At 36.7% G+C, this 19859-nt stretch overlaps 3 protein-coding genes across 6 annotated transcripts; 2 read left to right on the top strand and 1 right to left on the bottom strand.

The window, feature by feature from the left end:
• The first annotated feature begins 779 nt into the window (after nt 1–779).
• On the top strand, nt 780–2766 carry LOC106791255 (thioredoxin-2-like). Its single transcript, XM_014756769.1, has 4 exons — nt 780–1150; nt 1857–1973; nt 2050–2163; nt 2423–2766. Exons 1-4 carry the CDS (start codon nt 1118–1120, stop codon nt 2483–2485), a joined length of 327 nt encoding a protein of 108 aa, XP_014612255.1. The 5' UTR covers nt 780–1117; the 3' UTR covers nt 2486–2766.
• LOC106791252 (DNA-directed RNA polymerase I subunit RPA1) lies at nt 2642–8569 on the bottom strand. Its single transcript, XM_014756764.1, has 5 exons — nt 8274–8569; nt 3806–8166; nt 3561–3716; nt 3153–3456; nt 2642–3068 (listed from the first exon to the last, which is right to left on the bottom strand). The coding sequence occupies exons 1-5, from the start codon at nt 8449–8451 to the stop codon at nt 2968–2970; spliced, it is 5100 nt and encodes a 1699-aa protein (XP_014612250.1). The 5' UTR covers nt 8452–8569; the 3' UTR covers nt 2642–2967.
• Nucleotides 8570–8615: 46 nt separating this feature from the next.
• Nucleotides 8616–13590, top strand: LOC106791253 (coiled-coil and C2 domain-containing protein 1-like). 4 transcript variants are annotated; one of them, XM_014756766.1, is made up of 11 exons: nt 8616–8829; nt 8928–9063; nt 9359–9459; nt 9561–9897; nt 9971–10747; nt 11008–11381; nt 11462–11637; nt 11712–11978; nt 12370–12408; nt 12876–12966; nt 13047–13590. In XM_014756766.1, exons 1-11 carry the CDS (start codon nt 8773–8775, stop codon nt 13164–13166), a joined length of 2475 nt encoding a protein of 824 aa, XP_014612252.1. In that variant the 5' UTR covers nt 8616–8772; the 3' UTR covers nt 13167–13590. The 4 variants fall into 4 exon arrangements, with proteins under 4 accessions (XP_014612252.1, XP_014612251.1, XP_014612253.1 ...); XM_014756765.1 differs by having other exon boundaries at nt 11005–11381; XM_014756767.1 differs by lacking the exon at nt 12370–12408 and having other exon boundaries at nt 11005–11381.
• Nucleotides 13591–19859: the final 6269 nt, after the last annotated feature.

Here is a 19859-nt window from a genome sequence, read left to right as displayed (position 1 = left end):
CGGAACATTTGCAACAAATCCTAAATCTATTAAAAGATTGATCCATTTTGTAAACATTAAAAATATCTTCTTTTTGCAGACATTATCCAAAAATAATATTATTTGCAGCACATGTTATGTGTGATGTAATCGATGCATTTATAATAAAGTTGAAAAGAGATAATTTAAGCTGTTTTGTGCATAAATTTCGATGAACGTACGAACGAACGAACGTTCTTTCTACTTATATACATTTGTTCAAAATATGTCCTATTCATTGTCTTCCACAATATTTGTTAGTTGTAACAAAAGCGCGTATACTCGTCATAACTAACTTAATGCAATCTATCACGTAGCCGATTAGTCTCGACTAATTGTAGCGAAGCTAAGAATGAACGAAGAACGCGTTTCACATATTTTACTCATCATGTTTCAAGTGTTTCATTCTCGAACATCCATGAGATCAGCATGCATTTTTGAGCATTATGAATCTGTGAATGTCTAGAAGAAGTAGGAGAGAAGAGTGACGAGTTCTTTCTCCGAATCCAAACTTATCCTTCGTGAAGAACCCCAACTAATGATCGATTCATGTCTTTCTTTATAACAATGCTTTCAGCGAACAGACAATGGAATGTTCTTTTTTCCGTTCATTTAAAAATCCCGCGCTTGTAATAGAAAGGAAACTTACCAATCATTTTCAAGAGTCATCGGCAAAGGAGGGAGAGAAAGAAAATATAAAAGAAAGAAAAATACGCATATATTATACAAAAATAATAGCTATAATCGATAAGGAATTTCTAGGAATAACCGAAAAGCTATTAGAGCGATTAATCTTTTTATTGTGTTGTCCAACTTGGATAATTCTCGCGAAGCTTCGCGCGCATTTATGCCTCGCCCTAATCACGCTCCTTCCACTTACCGGTTTCCTTCATTCGTGTTCGGAGGAAAGAGGAAGAAAGATTACGCTTATACATATATACTTGTACACATAAGTGTGAGAAAAAGAGAAAAGTGTAGAGCGACACGCGAGGTTTCACTTCGTTCCATCATAGAACGCGGTCGGTCAGTCTATTCCGAAAACTTAGCTGCTTCGAACGTACTTTTACAAAGGAACAATACTACCTAAAAAAATAGCAAGATGGTGAAATCCGTTGAACACGTTGAAAGCTCCGTAAGTACTTTTAATATATCATTTATTATTTTTCGCATTTTCGCGCGAAAGAAGGAAAGAACGTGGTATATGGGCGGCAGGTAATGGCATAACCTTGGAAAAACGAAAAAAGCGGATGCATCTCATCGAGGCGGCAATGGTGACATACTTTAGCATGATTATATCATGCTTTTACGTGGCAGGAACTGGCCTTCGATCGATCGATCTTCAAAATGAGAAAAAACATGTCGTTCTGATATATTCAATTTACCCGCAAACATGTGCAAACCAACTCGATTTTATCCAATGCATTTCTTTCGTTATTCCTCCTCAAACGCTAATAATGTAATCAATAATTATGCACGTTGACTAGGGACTCCCCACGATGACTAGTAGTATTAACGTAATATTACGTATCTATGTCGCAAGAGATTTAATCGAGATTGTTTTATGATATCATCATTGTTACTTGCTGCCACCTATTTTCCTTCCTAATTCGATCTCAATGCTATCTGGTGAAATTATTTATCGAGATCTTTTAAAAACCGCATGATCACAACAAAGCGAGACTTTTAACACAAATATAAATTATTTGAATTGAAGATATTAATTTATCAAGTGTTTGATAACTTATCGCAAACTGATTTCTATTCAATTTATCCCTTTAGCCCTATGTACACCCACTCGTTTATTTAGATAAAAAGTATTATTTGTTTTATACTTGCAGGCAGATTTGGATGCAAAATTGGAAAAGGCTGGCAAAACTTTAGTTGTAATCGATTTTTACGCGACATGGTGCGGTCCTTGCAAAATAATCGGACCGAAGATCGAGGAATTAGCCGAGGTACATTAATTTAACCGATAGGAAATTATTTTCCGTCTCTAGCAAATGACGTACAATAAGTGTTCATTGGTTCTAGGAAAGAGAGGACGTCATTTTCCTTAAAGTCGATGTCGAGGAATGTGAAGATATAGTTAGCAAGTACGAAATAACCAACATGCCTACTTTCGTTTTTATCAAAGAAGGCAAAGTGGTACGTATAAATTTATAAAATATATTGTTTCATTTATATTAAGCACGATTACAGAATCTATGTAACATTCCTTGTACCAAACGTATTATTAATAATTATTAACCCTTTGCGGCGGACGATCAACGACGCGTAATATAATTAAAAAGCTGCTCTGAGTTCGAACCCATATTCGTATCATTTCCTCCGCAAACGGTTAATGTAGTTCGAATGAAATATTACAATGTATTATTACTGTACTTTTCAATATTCTTTGTTCTAGTTGGAAAAATTCTCTGGTGCTAATTACGATTTGTTGTTAAGCACGATCCAAACTCACAAATAGATAAAAACGAATGGTTCGATGTGTTGTATTTTTAAGCTAAATAATCTATCGCATAACAATAATATGCACGCACGAGTCACACAAATATTATATCGTAATCTGAATACTATATATATTTATATATATATGTATATATATATATAGTCTTCTTTTCTATTAATTCAAATGCAATGGTATAACATCTCAACAAAATTTTCTCCGTAACACGTTATATCTTTTACCCATTTGTATATCTATTTTGCGAAATAAAGTGTACTCGGCTTACAATATGTACAAATTAAGCATGGTTTTTATGAACCTTCATAGGCAAAACTTATTTGCTGTAATATTAGAAAAATGTTTATATTCTTTATACAACATTTACATTACTCGCGTCAAATATTACGCGATTAATTTAGTCAGCTTACAAGATAGATTCCATTAAATGGCAATAAAAAGGTTTCTTTCATGAGTTAAGTAACGTTAAATGTATTGAAATATTTTTAATGTATTTTTGCTAATAAAGAAAATGCACCTGTACCCGACTTACATGGTTGTCCAAGCATCAATCGACTGGATGGCGAATTTAAATCATCTTTTTTTCCTGAAAATTAAAACGCAAGATCATTTATAATATTTCTTTGTAATCGAATAAAGAAAGAAAGAAAAAAAGAAGATGAGTTATCACCTTGCAACGTAGCATTTCGCAAAAAGTTTAGAGAACTTTCGAAACTCATTTGTTGAAAAGGAGAGGCAGAATCGTCCATTCCTTTGCGACTAAGAGGTTTAAATGAACCATCAAACGTCATGTAATCGGCAATTAGAGACAAATGTCTAAAGTCTACCGTTATTCCATACATTTTAAATACATCTTTAACTTCTCTTATTATTACTTTATTAGCAGCTTCGATGCCATAAGTTTGCGAAATTCCGTAAATGTCGTTAGAATATAATCTAGATAAATCTAAAATTTCATTGTACTTGAACATTTCCTAGAAACAAAAAAGAGACGAAATCAAGCATGCGTTAGGATATATCCTATAATATATCTATTTTTTTCTTTTCTTTTTATTTTTCGTCGTAAACGATTACTTACTATTATATTTAATCCATCAGTTTTAAGAATAGTTTCTCCATCGGAACCTTCAATAGTAAATGCTTTCCTTATATTAGGAGTTTCCCAGAGAGTGACTTTACTTGCTGCTTTTCTAATAATTGTCGGCAGATCTATCTTGATCATCCTAAGTGGCAACTGTAATGCAAAATGTCTAATTTTAGTAATACGAAACGTATACTATTAACATATATATATATATTATAATGACAGTATAAATTATTAACCCAAAATTTGAATGTGCACCATAGCGATTTGACTTGGTCGTATTCGTATTCCAGTGCATACAAATACGTTTTCAATACATTTTGACGTCTCTTTTGTGTATCTTTCGCATCACTATTTTGATATTCTAAACTCTCGTCATCTTCTTCTCGTTCTTCCACCTTGCTATCTTCGTTCCTCGTTTCATCGGGTTTCATTTCTACGAAATCATTATCGTCATCTTTTTCATTACCATTTTCTACTTCATCTTCCGTATCTTCCTCATACTCTTGATTTTCTTGGTGTCGGGACATCGTTCGTCTGACCGTAGCATCTGCATCTTCCGCAACTTCTTCCTCGTCGGACGATTCGTGTTGTTCTCCAAAATCTCTCTTAACAGTTGCCTTAGGTTCCTTTGGCTCATCTTCAGGCTCATCTTCGTCTAATAAAGCATCTTCGTTGTTTCCTTGTTTCTTTTCTTCTTCGACGTGTATTAGATTACCAGTTAATTTAGTCTTTTTTATTTCTTTAAACAATGCTTTAAAAAACATTTGTTCGGTTTTGTCAATAATACTTTTTGGATTAACGCAAAATTCGCTTTTGTAATATTTATGAGGTAGAAATTCAATGTGTAACGTATGAACGAGTCGTCTATGCGGTAACTGTTCCATTTCTCTGTCAATTCTAATACTTTCCAAAACATCAGTCAATATACATTTCGTCAATTTTTGACGTAATTTATTAGACTGTTTGCTGAGATTGTGCAAATCCCTTTTGAAAGGAATTTCCATAGAGGGAGTTTTGATAACTTTCGAAGCCATCATCAAAATTTCACGTAATCGCGGAATACCCAAGGTAACATTCATTTCACTACGTCCTGAATGGTGAAATGTATTTAGCGTCATTTGAGTGGATGGTTCTCCTATGGATTGTGCCGCTAGCAAGCCAACTGGTTCACCCGGTGGGCATACAGATTTCATTACTTTCATCCACAAAAGATCTCTCAATTCGTTCTTTTCGATTTTTCCGTTAGATCCAGAAGATTTATTCGACATATATTCGTCCATTAAGCTTTCCAATCTTTCCGAAAGTACCCCAAATTCTGTATCTTGTCTGAATTTGGAAATTAAAGGGTCTGGACATCTGACGCACTGCTTTTTATATGATTTTTTCGTTTCTTCGTCCATCCTTATCCATTTTCTTAACAACGACAGAGTTCCTTTACTTCTTCCACTATTTCCATCGATACGTTTCGATTTCGAGCTATTAGGATTATAGTTTTCTCCGGAAAATATGAAAAATTCATTTCTTCTCTTTGTGTTCAACGAATTGCCATGCTTTTTTGACCATTTTTTAATTTTCTTTACAGACTTTAAAGTAGATTCATAATTGGAATCTTGTTTTAAATTTCTTACCAGATTTGGATCGACAATAACGTTTTTATTATCTACTAAGAAGTCCATTTGATTTTTTTTTAAAAACGTTGAGGCTGGTACGTCGAGACCATCCTCGCCATAATAAATTTGAATCAAGCTACCATCGGAATCTCTAACGGTAGAATCATAATTGACAACTAAACCTTCTAAATGCTTTATAAGACATCTTTGCAGATACCCAGATCTGCTAGTCTTGACTGCAGTATCGATCAAGCCTTCTCTACCGGCCATACAATGAAAAAAAAACTCTTGTGGACGTATCCCTGTCATAAAACGGCCATCAATGAATCCTCCTGCTCTTGGTGTTGGATCATAGGCAGGAAAACTTGGTAAACTTTTTCCACTTATCATTAACGGCGGTCTTTTACCTTCCAGTTCTATTTGCCCGAGCAAACACGAAATTTGCATAGTATTTACCATAGATCCTTTGGCTCCGGATTGTACCATTAATTGTAAATTATTGTGGGGAAACTTTTTCAAAAGCCCTGCTGGTAGGCACGTTTTGTTAATATTATTAGTGTAGACGTCTAATACATGCTTATATTTTCGGTCGACTTGAGTACGAAATTTAGGCTCAGCCCAATAAGATTCTTCTATTTTAGACGATAATACGTCCGAAGGCGTATCAGCCGGCATTTCCAATAGACTCTTTTGTATATCTTCTCCCAACGTTCTACTTTCCGAGATAATTTCTTTACGTTTCATATCTGCTTTTGGTACGACTAAAATATCTTCTATACCAAGAGTAAAACCTTCTCGTTGTAAAAATGCTTGGAAAAGTTTGCCAAATGCGCTTAGCAATTTACTAGAATACGATCCTCCGTATAATTCGTAAACGCAATGTACCAGACCATATGGTGTTGCACCATAATGCATTTTGTCAAGTACGCCACATAAAAGTTCGCCATTCCTTATAATAACTTCTGCTTCTGACATTTGTTCAGGACTTGTAAATTCGGTACCGCATTTCCACTGGCGAGCTTTATTAGTTTGCCATTGTTTAACATTAATCTTTGCTGTGGAATTTAAATTAATCCTTGCAGTATTCGGGGGAATAATATTAATAAGAACAGTTGATATTATTTGCTTTCCTGACCATAATGGGATAGGTTTCAAAATGCTAGGTGGTAACAATTTCAAATCTCCTTTATGTCCCACCAATCCGCAATAAACTAATTGCATGTAATCGGTTCGATTAAAGAACTGACCTCTCATCGTTAAACGAACCCCAGAAATTACGTGATCTTGTATAAGCCCACTCAAAGGAGTACCATCTTTTGGTACAAGATATTGATTAGATACATTTGCGATAAAGTACCCTTCGCTTCTTGCGAGTTCATTTTGTGGATAATGCGCATTCATTTCGTCGCCATCAAAATCTGCATTAAAACTTTTACAATTAGCGTAATGAAGACGCAACGTTTTTTCCCCTTTTAAAATGCGTGCCTTGTGAGCCATTATACTAGATTTATGTAATGTTGGTTGGCGATTGATCAAAAGTATATCACCATTTTGAAGATGTCTATGAACGACTTTAATACCCTTAAAAAACCGATTAGCTTTATCGCTGCTCGGCAAAAGACGTTTTGCGACAGCTTCTCTTTTAGTTGCGTCGATAGGACTAAGGCGTTGAACAGATCCATCTTCGTTTTCTATTATAACTGCTCCTGGATGAACATTTGGTCCATTTAAAACCAACTTTCGCAATTCCAATACATTCCAGGGTGTTACGGGAATAGGATAAGTCAATTTAAGTGCAAAAATTTCCGGAACACCGATTTCATCGATATCTAAGTTTGGGTCGGGTGTAATAACGGTACGTGCCGCGTAGTTAACTCTTTTCCCCATCATGTGCATTCTTATGATACCTTCCTTTTTTTCAATAACTTGTTTCAGTCCAAGACAATTTGCGGAATCTGGAGTTCTATTTAATTCTCTATCCATTAAGTGATCTACATTTGTTTGTAACATTTGCCACGCATAGTGTAGCTTTTCTACAGCCGTACTACCTTTTATTTGATCAAAAACCATTTTTCCTTCTTCTGGAAGTTGATTAGTGTTACCATTTTGAATATACTGTATGATATTCCGAAGAATAAGACAGTCTTGTATGATACTTTTGTATACTTGACTCTGAGGATGTTCGATCATTTGTCCATGAAGAAAGTTTATGGGTCTTACTATGGGTGGCAAAACCGGTATGACATCATAAAAAAATACATCTGTCGCATACTCTGCTTTGACGTTATTTAAACAAGGAATAATTATTTTAATAAAATCTTCCTCATTTTGCCATAACTTTCTCAAGTATTCTTTTGACTGATCGGGCATTATAATGACAGTTTCCAATTTATGAACTACCATACTCGACATCATATTTGTTGATGTAAAATTGGCATCGCTGGTTTTAGTGGTCATAATTTTATTTTTTAAAACTGTTATTTTAGGTATAGCTTCCTGACAGTTGATGCAAATTTTTCCAACGGTGTATTTTTTTAGTATGCTATCAATGTACATATGCCGCTGAGCATTAATATTTTTTGTATTCAGCACAGTTCTGTTGGATTGAGCGTTGGGTATATATTTTGTTTTATTAATGAGATTGCGTATATAAGTTTCTATTATATCTTGAATATATACCAGATCGGATTCAGGTATATCTTGTGACTTTGATGTAACAGAATTTATTTCTTCTTCCAAACTATCTATGTCGCTGAGTAAGCCCATTTCTAGGATCTTTAGTTTTGCGCATAGCAACATCTTTATATGCGTTGGGATTTGTAAAGTAAAACAGTTCAGACAAGATAACTTAATCAACAAAAATAATGCTTTATGGAATAATGGATTAACAGTGGGCATTGGTAATTCTATATGACCAAAATGACCAGGACATTTGTATACCGTAGAACCACATGTTGCACAAGGATCTGAACTTTCAAGCAAAGGTCCTGTAATTAGATAAACGTTAATGTAGTTACAGATTAAATAGAATGTTTTTAATACTACAATTATGTGATATAAGTAAATGATATAGACTTAAAGAATGTGAAATTACCTAGTGCTGGATCATATAAACCACCTTTCAACGGGTGGCCCAATATATTGAATGACAGAGGAGTTCTAATTTTCATAACACTCAACTTTTCTATATCTTCTGTTGTAAAAACTGAAAATGTTAAACATTTTGGATCCAAGTGTTTTGGAGTCAAACGTTTTTCCTGATATTTCTGCATTTTAAGGAAGATTTTTTAAAGGTTATAAAACTTTGTTTTCATCTAGCACATGGCTTGACTCTAATCTAAATAACTCATGCACTCGTGACGCAAATGTAAGTCGATTATGTATAGTGTACGATATATCGATTGCTTATATGTCGATAGCTTACGATATATCGATAAGTTATAGTGACTTTATTGCATGAACACGGATGACAGGTGCAACAAATATTTTTGTATTGTTATCATTGATACAAGTACGATCATTGATAATTTAGTGATTTGTCGACGGATTTCTACTTTTGTCAGTATTTTTCTTATTTAGAGGAATATTTCAATATGTTTGGTAAAAAGAAAGAGCCAAAGAGGCAATCCAGGTCTGGAAATCTTGAACAGGTAAATCTCACTAATAATACATATTAGCATATACCTATTCATAATACACTTTTCATATTTCACTTGACTTTTATTAATAATACTATTTTTATTTGAAGTATGGAATATTCCAAGTACCTGATCATTTTGACGACCTTGGAGCTTCTGTAGAAGATGAAGATGACGAAGATTTGGAAGCAGAATTGGCTGCCTTAACAAATAACAGTAATGTAATGCGAAAACAAAAGCCTAAAAGTAAGATTCAATATTCCTTTATTGTTCATATTAACATTTGACGTCCGGGCGTTTCGAAAAAATTTCTTCGCTTGGCGCCGGCAGCGCTATTTCGGATTACTTAGTGTACGCCCGGCCGTATTCTAACTGCATGTCGCCGGGTGTAGAACTACGCTTTGTGCATGGCACAACTGTGGGGCCACTGGCCGTTGAGCAACACTTCGCGGTATGACACCATTGTGGTGTCGCCGGACGTCATAATGTTAATTTTGAACCGTCAATGTAATTTATATCAATGTACTTATTATCATAATAGTTCAGAGGGTAGATTCATCCGAACTAAACGCAATGGTATCTGAAAGTATAAAAGATATAGATGAGGATGTATCCGATGGGGAAGATGATCCAGATTTATTGGTATGTACAATTACATACAACTTTTACCACTTTAATATATAATTGTTGTTTAAATATATGTTTTATTCGCACAATTATGTGCAAGAACTTTTTCGCAACAGGAAGAACTCAATATGATTACCAAGAATGAGGCTACTTTGTCGGACGAAGAAGTACATCCTGAAGAAGAAATTTCTGAAAATAATCTTGACAAGGCAAATGATAGTCCTATAGACGATAAATTACAATTACTGCAAGATAGACTAACTCTTTATCAAAAAGCTGAGAAGAAAGCAAAACAACAAAATGAAACTAGTAAAGCTAGGAGATTTGGTAGAGGAGTTAAGACGTTGCAACAGCTTTTAAAGGACGCTCAGTCAGGTATTGCTATAAATGAAGCTGATGTTCCACCTCCTTTACCTCCTTCAGCTACTTCTGAATCCACAGAACAACCTACAGGTATTATTTGACTTATTAGTATATTGTCTACCTTTAAAGAATCTACCAATTTTTATTTCTACATCTATTATAGACAACGATGTATCCTCTAAAATGCCAGAAGAGAATCCTTCCCCGCCTAGTCTTGAACATGATGCCGATTCAGAATCTGCTCCAGCTGAACCAGCTGCTCCAGTTGTTCAAATCGATCAGGAAGCATTAACTTTGTTAAAGAAACGACAGCAGGAATATAAGGTTGCTGCACTTGCATGGAAAAAAGCTGGTAATATGCAAGAGGCTATGCAATATGTAAAAATTGCTAAACAATTTGATATAGTTGTTGCGGCAATTAATGCTGGAGAAGCGATTGATTTATCCGATATGCCACCTACGCCAATTGGGCCTTCTGCATCAGCTGTAGATCCTGCATCACGATCGGTTGAAAAAGAAGACGTAGAAATTCAACAACATGCCGAACCAGATACACCGGCTGCAAATAAAATGGATGATGGGGTATTGGAACAAAGATATGGAATAGAAGATATAGAAAGCGCTCTCAAAGAGCGTCTTGAAGTATACAAACGAACGAAAGCAGCAGCAGAAACCGAAGGAAATTCTTCTAAAGCTCGAAGATATGGTCGTATTTGCAAGCAGTTCGAGGAAGCACTTAAAAATCACGCACGCGGAAGACCCGTGCCTCTAGATGAACTTCCTACTCCACCAGGATTTTCACCACTTTCTACAAGTACTCAGTCTGCTGGTGTGCCTGTGACAGAAGGAGAGAAAGAAGATGACAAATCTAAATTAGAATCTAATTCGGAAGGAACATCCGGAATAGGTGTGCCAAGTCCACCTCCGAGAAGAAATCAAGGTATTTGTCTATAATTATATTTAATTGTTTGCTTTTAAGTATTTACGCGGAAAACGAGCACCTCCATTGAAAATAAATAGACATTCGCGAAGAGGTTTACCGAAAGGCTCTGGATAAAGATCCGGGTTCGAGTTCCGGTCCAGTCAACCATACGGCCAATTTCTTCACGAATTCTACACACTTATAACAAGAACTCGAAGATTTCTTTTTCTCTTCCTTAATGTTTAATTATTATTATATATATTTCTTCTTTCAAGTAGTAAATAAAAATCAAAAGCACGCTACTACACGGGCAGATAAACAGATGATACAGTTGCAGCAACGTCAACACGAATTAAAACAGGCCGCGTTAAAAGCTAAAAAAGATGGAGATTTAGAATTGGCGCGCGATTATTTAAGACAAGCGAAAGGAATACAGCCATTGATTCAAGCTAGTATAGCTGGTTTACCAGTTGATATGAATTCTATACCTTTGTCACCGGTTGCTAAAATGGAACTTAGTGCGCACGGTTTAACGGGTCAAACAGATGAAAATTTTCAATTGGTCAATAGCGAAGACTGTTTGGAGGAATCTGGTGGAAGCGATGAACAAATTTACGATAACTTGGAGAATCAATTAATTAAACAAATAAAAGTATTATATTGAATTCCTATTCCAATGAATATATTGGAAAATATAATCGAAATTGAAATATTTATATGTTTTTATTTAAGTGGTGCCTTTCTACGAGAGATCATTCGAAACAATTGGGAGACGTTCCGGGATATAACAGATGGGAACGACTCGCCCTAGGATATACCCGAGATTTGGATATGTTACGCGTTAGAAGACGCGATTCCTTACCGCCTCCGTTGCATCATTATGAAACTAAAACTTATGCGATAGTTCAGTTAGTACGAGAAATGAGTTTTCATTCTTAGAAAACTATAACACCTAAAATATAACATTTGATTTACTTTCTAGGAGTTGTACAGACTTGAACGATAGCGATATTGAGATATCGATAATCAGAGGTATCAATTACGCACGGGAAGCAGATACTTATGTTATGTTTGAGTTTCCTTATCCTTCGGACAATCCCCCTGCAGATAGAACATCGACGATTAAAGGTACTTGCAATCCAGAGTACCAAGCTGTCTTCCCAATAACAGGAATCTTAGATCGCACCTCACGACAATGCCAACGGTCATTCAAACGACATGCTCTCAAGTGTCAAGTATGGGCAAAAGGGTAAAGTTAATATTGTTTCCTCTTGCAATTTTGTTATTTATTTTTATTGAGACGTGAAAGTTTTAAAGATGTAAAAGACAATTGTGTTATATAATATTAGCATGTTTAATAATTCACTAGCTATCATTTGCAGCTCCTAATAAGCAAACATTTCCCACTGTTTAGAAATAAATGCTTCCTACTCACCCATCTCTATCCATAGTTTTCTAAACTTAGTAATCCTCTATAATGTTTTTTTTTTCAACATTGATTGCCAAGGTGTCGTTAAATTGATATCGAATGTTATTAAAACTTGAAAACACGAAATCTTGGATGCCGAGAATTTTTCAAGATACTTATTAGTCGATATTATTAGATTATTATAGTAAATGGATTAGGACGTTGCTTACAGATGCTCGCTGAACCCCATCCTGTGTTGCACTCATCCAAGGTATGAAGTTTTCGTGCTCAAGAAATACAGATTTATTTTTATTTTGTTCTCAATGTGACTTACATATAAGGGGCTTTTAAAGTATAATTGTTCTTATAGTGCTTTAAAATAAGTGCTTAATTCAATTGATTCGATGTGCAATTCGATGCAATTCGATGCTTATGCAATTGTTAAATACCTCACGAAAAAGTTCAAAATATTTCAAATCGCGTAAACTTGATCGTCAAGTGACCTACCACACATTGACAGTAATTATTTCGATTAAAGATAAAGCTCTTCTCTTGAATAACGAAGAAGAAAAAAAAAAATTTTCACTTAAAAATATTCTCTGTCTTTCGTATGCTGCACAAGATTTTCTAACGTGAGTGTCTTCATGAGCAAGCTGTAGCAACGTTAAGATTGTAATGCTGCATTTTTCGAACGATTGAAATTTTTCTAATCGAATTCATACGTTTGTATCGTTATAGAGGATTTTTCAGAAGCGATAGTTTGCTGGGTACCGTGACAGTAAAATTGCATCCGCTCGAGATGAAATGCATTTTACATGATTCGTTTCCAGTAAGTTTTGTAATCATAACACATAGTATAATATTATTACCGTTATTTTATTTTATAACACGATGGCTTCTTTGTTACAGTTAATGGAAGGGAGGAAGCCAACAGGAGGAAAGCTCGAGTTGAAGATACGTCTTAGAAATCCGATTCTCGCCAAACAGATAGAACAAATCACCGACAAATGGTTGATCCTCGATAATTGATGCACTTACGTTTGTTTTTTTTTCTCCAAAGAAACCTAAAAATACTACTCGTATGTAATTTGGCAAAATACGTCCTGTATTTCTTTCACAAAAATGTTTTAGAACATGACTTTCTTAGCCAACGATATTATTTATCTCGCAAGCGAACATGTAAATGTGTAATTAATCGATTATCTATCCTAGTAGTTAGGAATAATATATAGAGAAAGGGAGAAAGAGAATCAATTATAAAGATTTTTCTATCTTTGCGCGAGCTTTCGTATTCGCCTAATTCTTTTACGCAGCTAATCGTATTTTTATGTGCGATAGGGAGGAGAAAACAGAGACAGAGTACCATATTTGTATCATATTTTAATTATCATAAGCCACTCTCGTATCTCTTGTAGAAATAGATAAGATTAAAATTGAATAAACAATTTTATAAATACTATTCCGAATAATTTGACTAAAACCCGTAAACGATTATAAATTTCCTTATCCTTTTTGAAAGTTGAAAAGAAGTTTGGAGCCTAAGACGATAAGGGTTGAAAAGTTTGCTAAGGCTTGGAAAGAATTAGAAAAAACATGTACATCGTTTGATGATTTACTCGATTGGAGAAGGAACGATTCGCGGGATTAAAGCTGAATAGACATTTTCGAGAGAACAATACATCCAGGTTGAATCTCCACTAACAAACTATTGTCCGGTAATCGTTCGACTCTGTTTCTCTATTTTCAGCAATCTGTCCTACGATTTTGATATTCTCCGTGGGTATTTAATTAACGATCGTTAATGACCAGAAAAAGATCCGTTCGTGTCATAAATAAAATTTGGTTAGATCGCGTTCACAGATGTTGGATCAAAGCGAGGGGGAAGCGGCGTGGAAACACCCGCTGCGAACTCAAGTTATATCGATCTATCATACGTAGGACCGGCCGATTGGAAAACAGCGGGATCTATTTGCCAATTAGACTATTAACAGCGGCCGAAAAGGGCAAGGGCCGCGCGAGACCTGGCAAAATTCGCTGCTGGAAGAAGAACGAACCAACGGATTACACGGTCCAGTGCAGAGTATTTGCCGAGCATATACATACCGCGGTGGTAATGTTGACCTTTTGCCAGATTCATCCTGCGTGCAAATTAACGATGTTTGCTTTCTCAACCCTTTTCCCTTGTCTTGATTCCTACCTCTTCTCTCTCTCTCTCTCTCTCTCTCTGCTCGTATTTTTTCTTGCTGCGTCCGCTCTTCTTATTTCTTTCCTAGACCAAGTTTCAGTTTCTATCGAAACGCGTTAACGCGTAGGAAAAAAAAATGACGGCCTTGCAATGGAAATAAAAAAAATATGCCACGTGGAATGATATATGTATATTAATAGGAAGATAATAGAAAAAATGTTAAAGTCTACGATAAGAAGATAGATAGCCTCTGAATAAATGCAACGTTTCTAAGATAACGCTGCTTTTTCTTGTTTTTTTTTTTTTTTTTCATCGGATCATATACAATGTTACAAAATTATTTATAACAGGAAGACCAATGCAAATATTCTTCTTTCGACAAAATATTGATAATAATAATGTTATCAACGATTAACATGATTGAGAATTATATCGAAAAATTCTCCACGACATGGTAACAAATTAAATAAATTTCCTTTCCTTCCTACTCTTACTCTTTTTCCCTTATCAAGCAGAAATTCCTTTCGCAACAAAAATTGGTTAGTAAAGTTCGCTCATTTTTATTAATTCGTATTTTGCGTAACGCGCGTGTCTCTTCTTTTTTTCAAAGTTGTATGCTACAAAATGCGCCGGAATCCGATTACACGATTTCTGCTTATTCTGCATACTGCCGGACGTGACGTCACTGGAACTCACGACCATGGATAGTAGATGCCAGGTGTGACTCGACACCAAGAACTTCTTTATTCCATCATATAATTAATTAACATACGATCGCTTATTATATTGACAATTTGTTGCTCTTTCCAAAAAAACAAAATACCGAGACAAAATTGTTCAAATGACCAAAGTCCACAAATTCTATTTAAATGTATTATTATATATTGATCATCTCGCATATTATCGAGCTACTTTATTAGCTACATAAAAAGTGAATTTATAGAGGGAAAAACACGAAGGGCTATTAAATTGAGTAGCACGCGCTAAAGAAAAAAGTATAACTTCAAAAAGGGAAGCGGTACGATTCTTTCTTGAAATCCCGAAGGATCTTCTTGGTCTCTTTCCTTTTTTTGCTCATACCTATCGAGCTGAAATAATAAAGTGCTGCTCGTTGATAACGTTCCAGTGACAAATATGACGGGAGTTCCGGCACCGAACGGAAATCACCAAATGCGTTTGCTTCCGTTTCGTATTATTTTCGCGTGTTCCGCATCGTGGTCACGCGTGATGATCGCCGCTGCCTTCCTCGATTATTTCTTTATATAATATTTACTCGTAGCATGTGGATGCTTTATTATCCAATTAAATATATTAGCTTGGGGGATGAGAAAGAGATGGAAACGTGGGTGGTTGTAGAAATACCAATACCAATTTCGAAATTTCCTCCCGCAATTTTTAATATTCATCGTCGAATAAAAGGGATCGCAGTAAGAAAACTCTTTCGGTCTCGTTCCGTTGCGATCCTTAGCCCCTGTCAACCACCCCCCCCCCCCATTTAAAAACGTAGAAGGACCAAACTGTTGTCAATGAACGTTATGTTTTTAATCGCTGCGACACAAATAGCGAGGATTCGATTGTTCGCGAAGCCGATGCAAAGCAGCGATGATCCGAGAATAATTGAACCACCGACGGCAAACAGATTCCTAAAAAAGAGAGAGAGAAAGAGAGATAAAGTAGAAGCTAGTAGGGGTGAGTGAGTTACAGGGAGAGGGTTGTTCTCGACTATCGTTCGAAGACCGTCGCACGATCTCTACTTCATTGTGTCATCCGTCATCGCACTGCGAACAAATGAACGTCTCAACGGTTGCCAGACAAATGACTCGAGGATTATCCTTCGAATGCTTTCTCTCTCTCTCTCTCTCTCTCTCTTCTTCCCTGTGTTTCCCCTGTTTGTGTCTTCGTATTTTTCTCTCTTTCTCGTTTCATCCGCTCATGAATGGAACGAGGGTGGGTGTAGCGTTTCCTTCGAAATATCGGCTCTGGCCACTCGATCACCGCAACAGTTTGCGCATAGACCTCCGAGATCGTATCCGAGGCATTATCTCGATTCATCTTCGAGGAAGAACACGAGGAAGAGAATTGATGCAAGCCTGACTAACGTTCTAAACGTTCGACTTCCGAGACCTTCCGGAAGGAACCTTCTACGGCGAAGTACCCTTTTATTATAATACATTTGGAAGTAGATTTTTGAAGGACATTTTTAAAATTTATCCAACGATTCGCGGGCCCTCGCAGTCTATTTTTTAAGAAAATATTTAACCCACGCGAATTGACATAGCTGATCAATCTAAACGTTTTTTATACTTGCCAATAGTAAATGCCGATAGAAGGCACTTTTCGAAATGCTATCGACGAGAAATAATTTATTCATTGGATAAACAGCAAACCATCGTTTCTACTATTTCCTATATATACTGTATATATACGAGAAGATATAAATTATATAGATTTTTTTTATCGGGTTATAATTTACGATGGATCATATCGAACGTTCTTAAATCGTAGAATTTCTCTTGTATCATATCGCTGTGCAATAATTTGTATCCTATCGTCGTCGATGGCGTCTTCTTTTAGAAAAGAAAGAGAGAGAGAGAGAGAGGGAGAGAGAGAGAGGGAGAGTTGTGGGTGTTAGGTGAGTATAGAGGTGGGTTCATCGGTAGGTTGGCTCGCTGGCTGACTGCTTGGTATCGATGTGCAGCCTGGCAAGCCGGCTATGCTGGCTCAGCACTCTCCCTCGTTTCTCCTCCTCTACCCTTCTCATCCTCATCCTCATCCTCATCCCCATCCTCCTCCATTTCTTTCTCCCGTTCCTCTCTTCCTCCATCCTCCAATTTCTCTGTTCCACCTTTACTCCTCTCTTTGTCCTAGGATAGCCTTGGTCTCGACATCATCCCGAAACTCGTCCATAAACTTAACCTTCTTAGTACCATCTAGGTACTACGCTGATGACTTAATTTTGACGACCTACGAAAGGAGCAATAGCCATGGTAAAAAGAAGTGAAAGAAATAATACTACACGGCAAATTGGAAAGTAATCGATTATCAGGTCATTTTGGAGAAATACCAATATTCGTGTCAGAGAGTATCGGCTTTAATTAGATTTTTAAAGATAACACTAGCAGGATTCATTCGTATAGTTTGAAAACTCGACTAATATCAAATAAATCTCGCGCGAACAACTTTTCTATCGTTTAGATATATATAAAGATCGGATAAGCCTGTAATTTTGCGAGGAGTTTTCCGAAATCTTGAACGCCGATAGATAAACGACTCGAAGATTGGCATTGGAGTTAAGATGAAAAGAACGATTCGTCCGATTTCAAAGTTCTTTTTCTTTTGATTCGTTCGTTCGTTCGTCCGTCTCTGCTTTTCGAATGCAATTGCAGTCGTAAATCTCGCGGTAAAGTTTGTTGCGCGGTTATACTACCGCGGCATGCCAGACGTTTCCCTCTGATCCAAACGATACGATAGATCAGCGTCTCTTGACCTCGCGGTATAAAGATTTAATAGTGGCGCGAAGTCAAGCAAACTTATTCGCCTTTGAGGAAGATCGATCACGCCTTCTGACATAGATATCAAGCAAACGTCGTTCCGATTGCATCTAACGATTCGATTGTCTTCTTCTTCTTCTACTTCTTCTAGTTCTCGTTTGTGAATTGATTTTCTACAGGGACCAATCTGGAACGTCTTCACCTCACAGTTTAGGATTACTGCAAGTTATTTGTTCATCTCGACACATTTCATAGGTAAATATTTATTTTTCCATTGGAAAAATCGGTACCTAAAAAGCCCCCCTTCTCCCCATGTGTAATATAATTAGATTTGACTTTTGAAGCCGAACAAAGAGGTAGGTAGCTGTCGGTATCGCGAAACGGAAAATTTTGCGAACACCTTGAGAAATCGTAAGCGACGATCGTGCGAAAGAAAAGAGTACTAGGAGGAAGGAGGAGGGGGGTCGAAGGATGTCGTCGGAGGTGCAGCGTCGACAAATTCCTCTCTCAAACAAAATGGCCAATCCTATCGGCGTTGTTCCTTCTATTTCGACCCTCGCCAACATTCGACCCGTCTAGACCAACAACATTTTCTACGAATTTTTCTTTCGGCGTCACCTTATTTTCTCCTAGGATTAAAGTACGGATAGAACCTTAAAGCTTCCCTCCTACCTTGAGAAATTACTTAGACGAGGTTACGCATCTTATCTGCGTTCGATTCGATTAAACCTTTGTAAAGGATTAGAAGTAAAACGGTTAAGAATTTTGGTTGGTATCTTACGAGAAAGAAGAAGAGGAAAGAGAGGAAGAATAAAAATAAGGAAAGGAAGATGAGGGTTTGAGAGGTAGGTGCGACAGCGAATAAGGAAAATTTGATATTCATGAAGTATTTTAAAGTCGTGGCATCTCGGGAATGGGTAGGAAGAAGTGCTAAAGGTTAAGACCCGTGGACGTCTGCGAAAAGCTATTTAGATACGAGTCCGCGATTTTCTCATTCTCCCTTGTCCTCGCGTGAAAATATTCGCGCCCCAATTTGATCGTTCCTCGTTTACGCGAAACTTAAAAAGAATAAGAAAGATGGGGGGACGGATCGTTAAACGATTATTCAATCGAAATATAACTACTGCTACGAATAATAACCCCCATGAGCTTCTACTAATTCTACAATTTTCTTCGTATTTTGGCAAAACATTTCTGCCAAGTTTTTATCCGCGACATATTGAGAAAATATCGAGGAGGGAGTGGGTGGAGGGGGACCAATTGCAAAAAAAAAAATCCAAGAAGGGAAAAAAGAAGGAAATTGAAAGGGTGCATCTAGGAACCAAGGCTCTTAGATTAAAGTTAACATTTGCAGAGATGTCGAAGTGGTTCCAAAGTTAGAGGTGGTTGGTGGTGGGCCCACCTTGTATATAATATAGGAGTTTTTGGAAAAGAGAAACGCTTTGAAGGAAGGAAATAAAATAAATAAGAGGAAAAGAACAAAAGGAGAAAATAAGTGGTTGAAAATGGAAGGAGTTGGAGATAAGGGGCGGGAGCAAATGGCGGCAACCGAACGAATCCCAACTCGTGAGAGTTGTTTGGGGTGGTCCCAGAGAGTACGCCCACCCCATAGGTGACGTCACTTAGTGACATGCGCGCCAATGTCATGTCACCCCCGTCACGTTCGGCGCGGCGCGCTGCGCTCGAGCGTATCGGCCACCACTCAGATAACGGAGACACCGACGACGACGCATCTCTCTGCTCTGCCGGCGCGCATCCCTCTCTTTTTTTTTCTCTTAATACCTTTCTCTCTCTCTCTCTCTCTCTCTCTTTTTCTTCCTCTATCTCTCTCTCTTTCTCTCTCTTTCTCTCTCTCTCTCTCTCTATCTGCCCATCTATCTGTCTATCTAACCATCTCTCTCTCTCCTTGTCCATTTCCCCATCTCTCGTGTTAATATCGAAATATTTGTCGGAGTGATAACGACGACTCTCGGTACCAACACCCGCGTTTATTTTGACGAGGAAAAATTTTGCTCAAAGGTCTGAGAAAAAAAGGGATTATTATTT

The sequence above is a fragment of the Polistes canadensis genome, unplaced genomic scaffold (assembly GCF_001313835.1).
Source record: "Polistes canadensis isolate GaletaPanama2010 unplaced genomic scaffold, ASM131383v1 scaffold_293, whole genome shotgun sequence".
NCBI classification, from domain to species: Eukaryota; Metazoa; Arthropoda; class Insecta; order Hymenoptera; family Vespidae; genus Polistes; species Polistes canadensis.
Note: the sequence above shows the minus strand (reverse complement) of the source record. Positions and strands in the feature narration are given on the sequence as shown.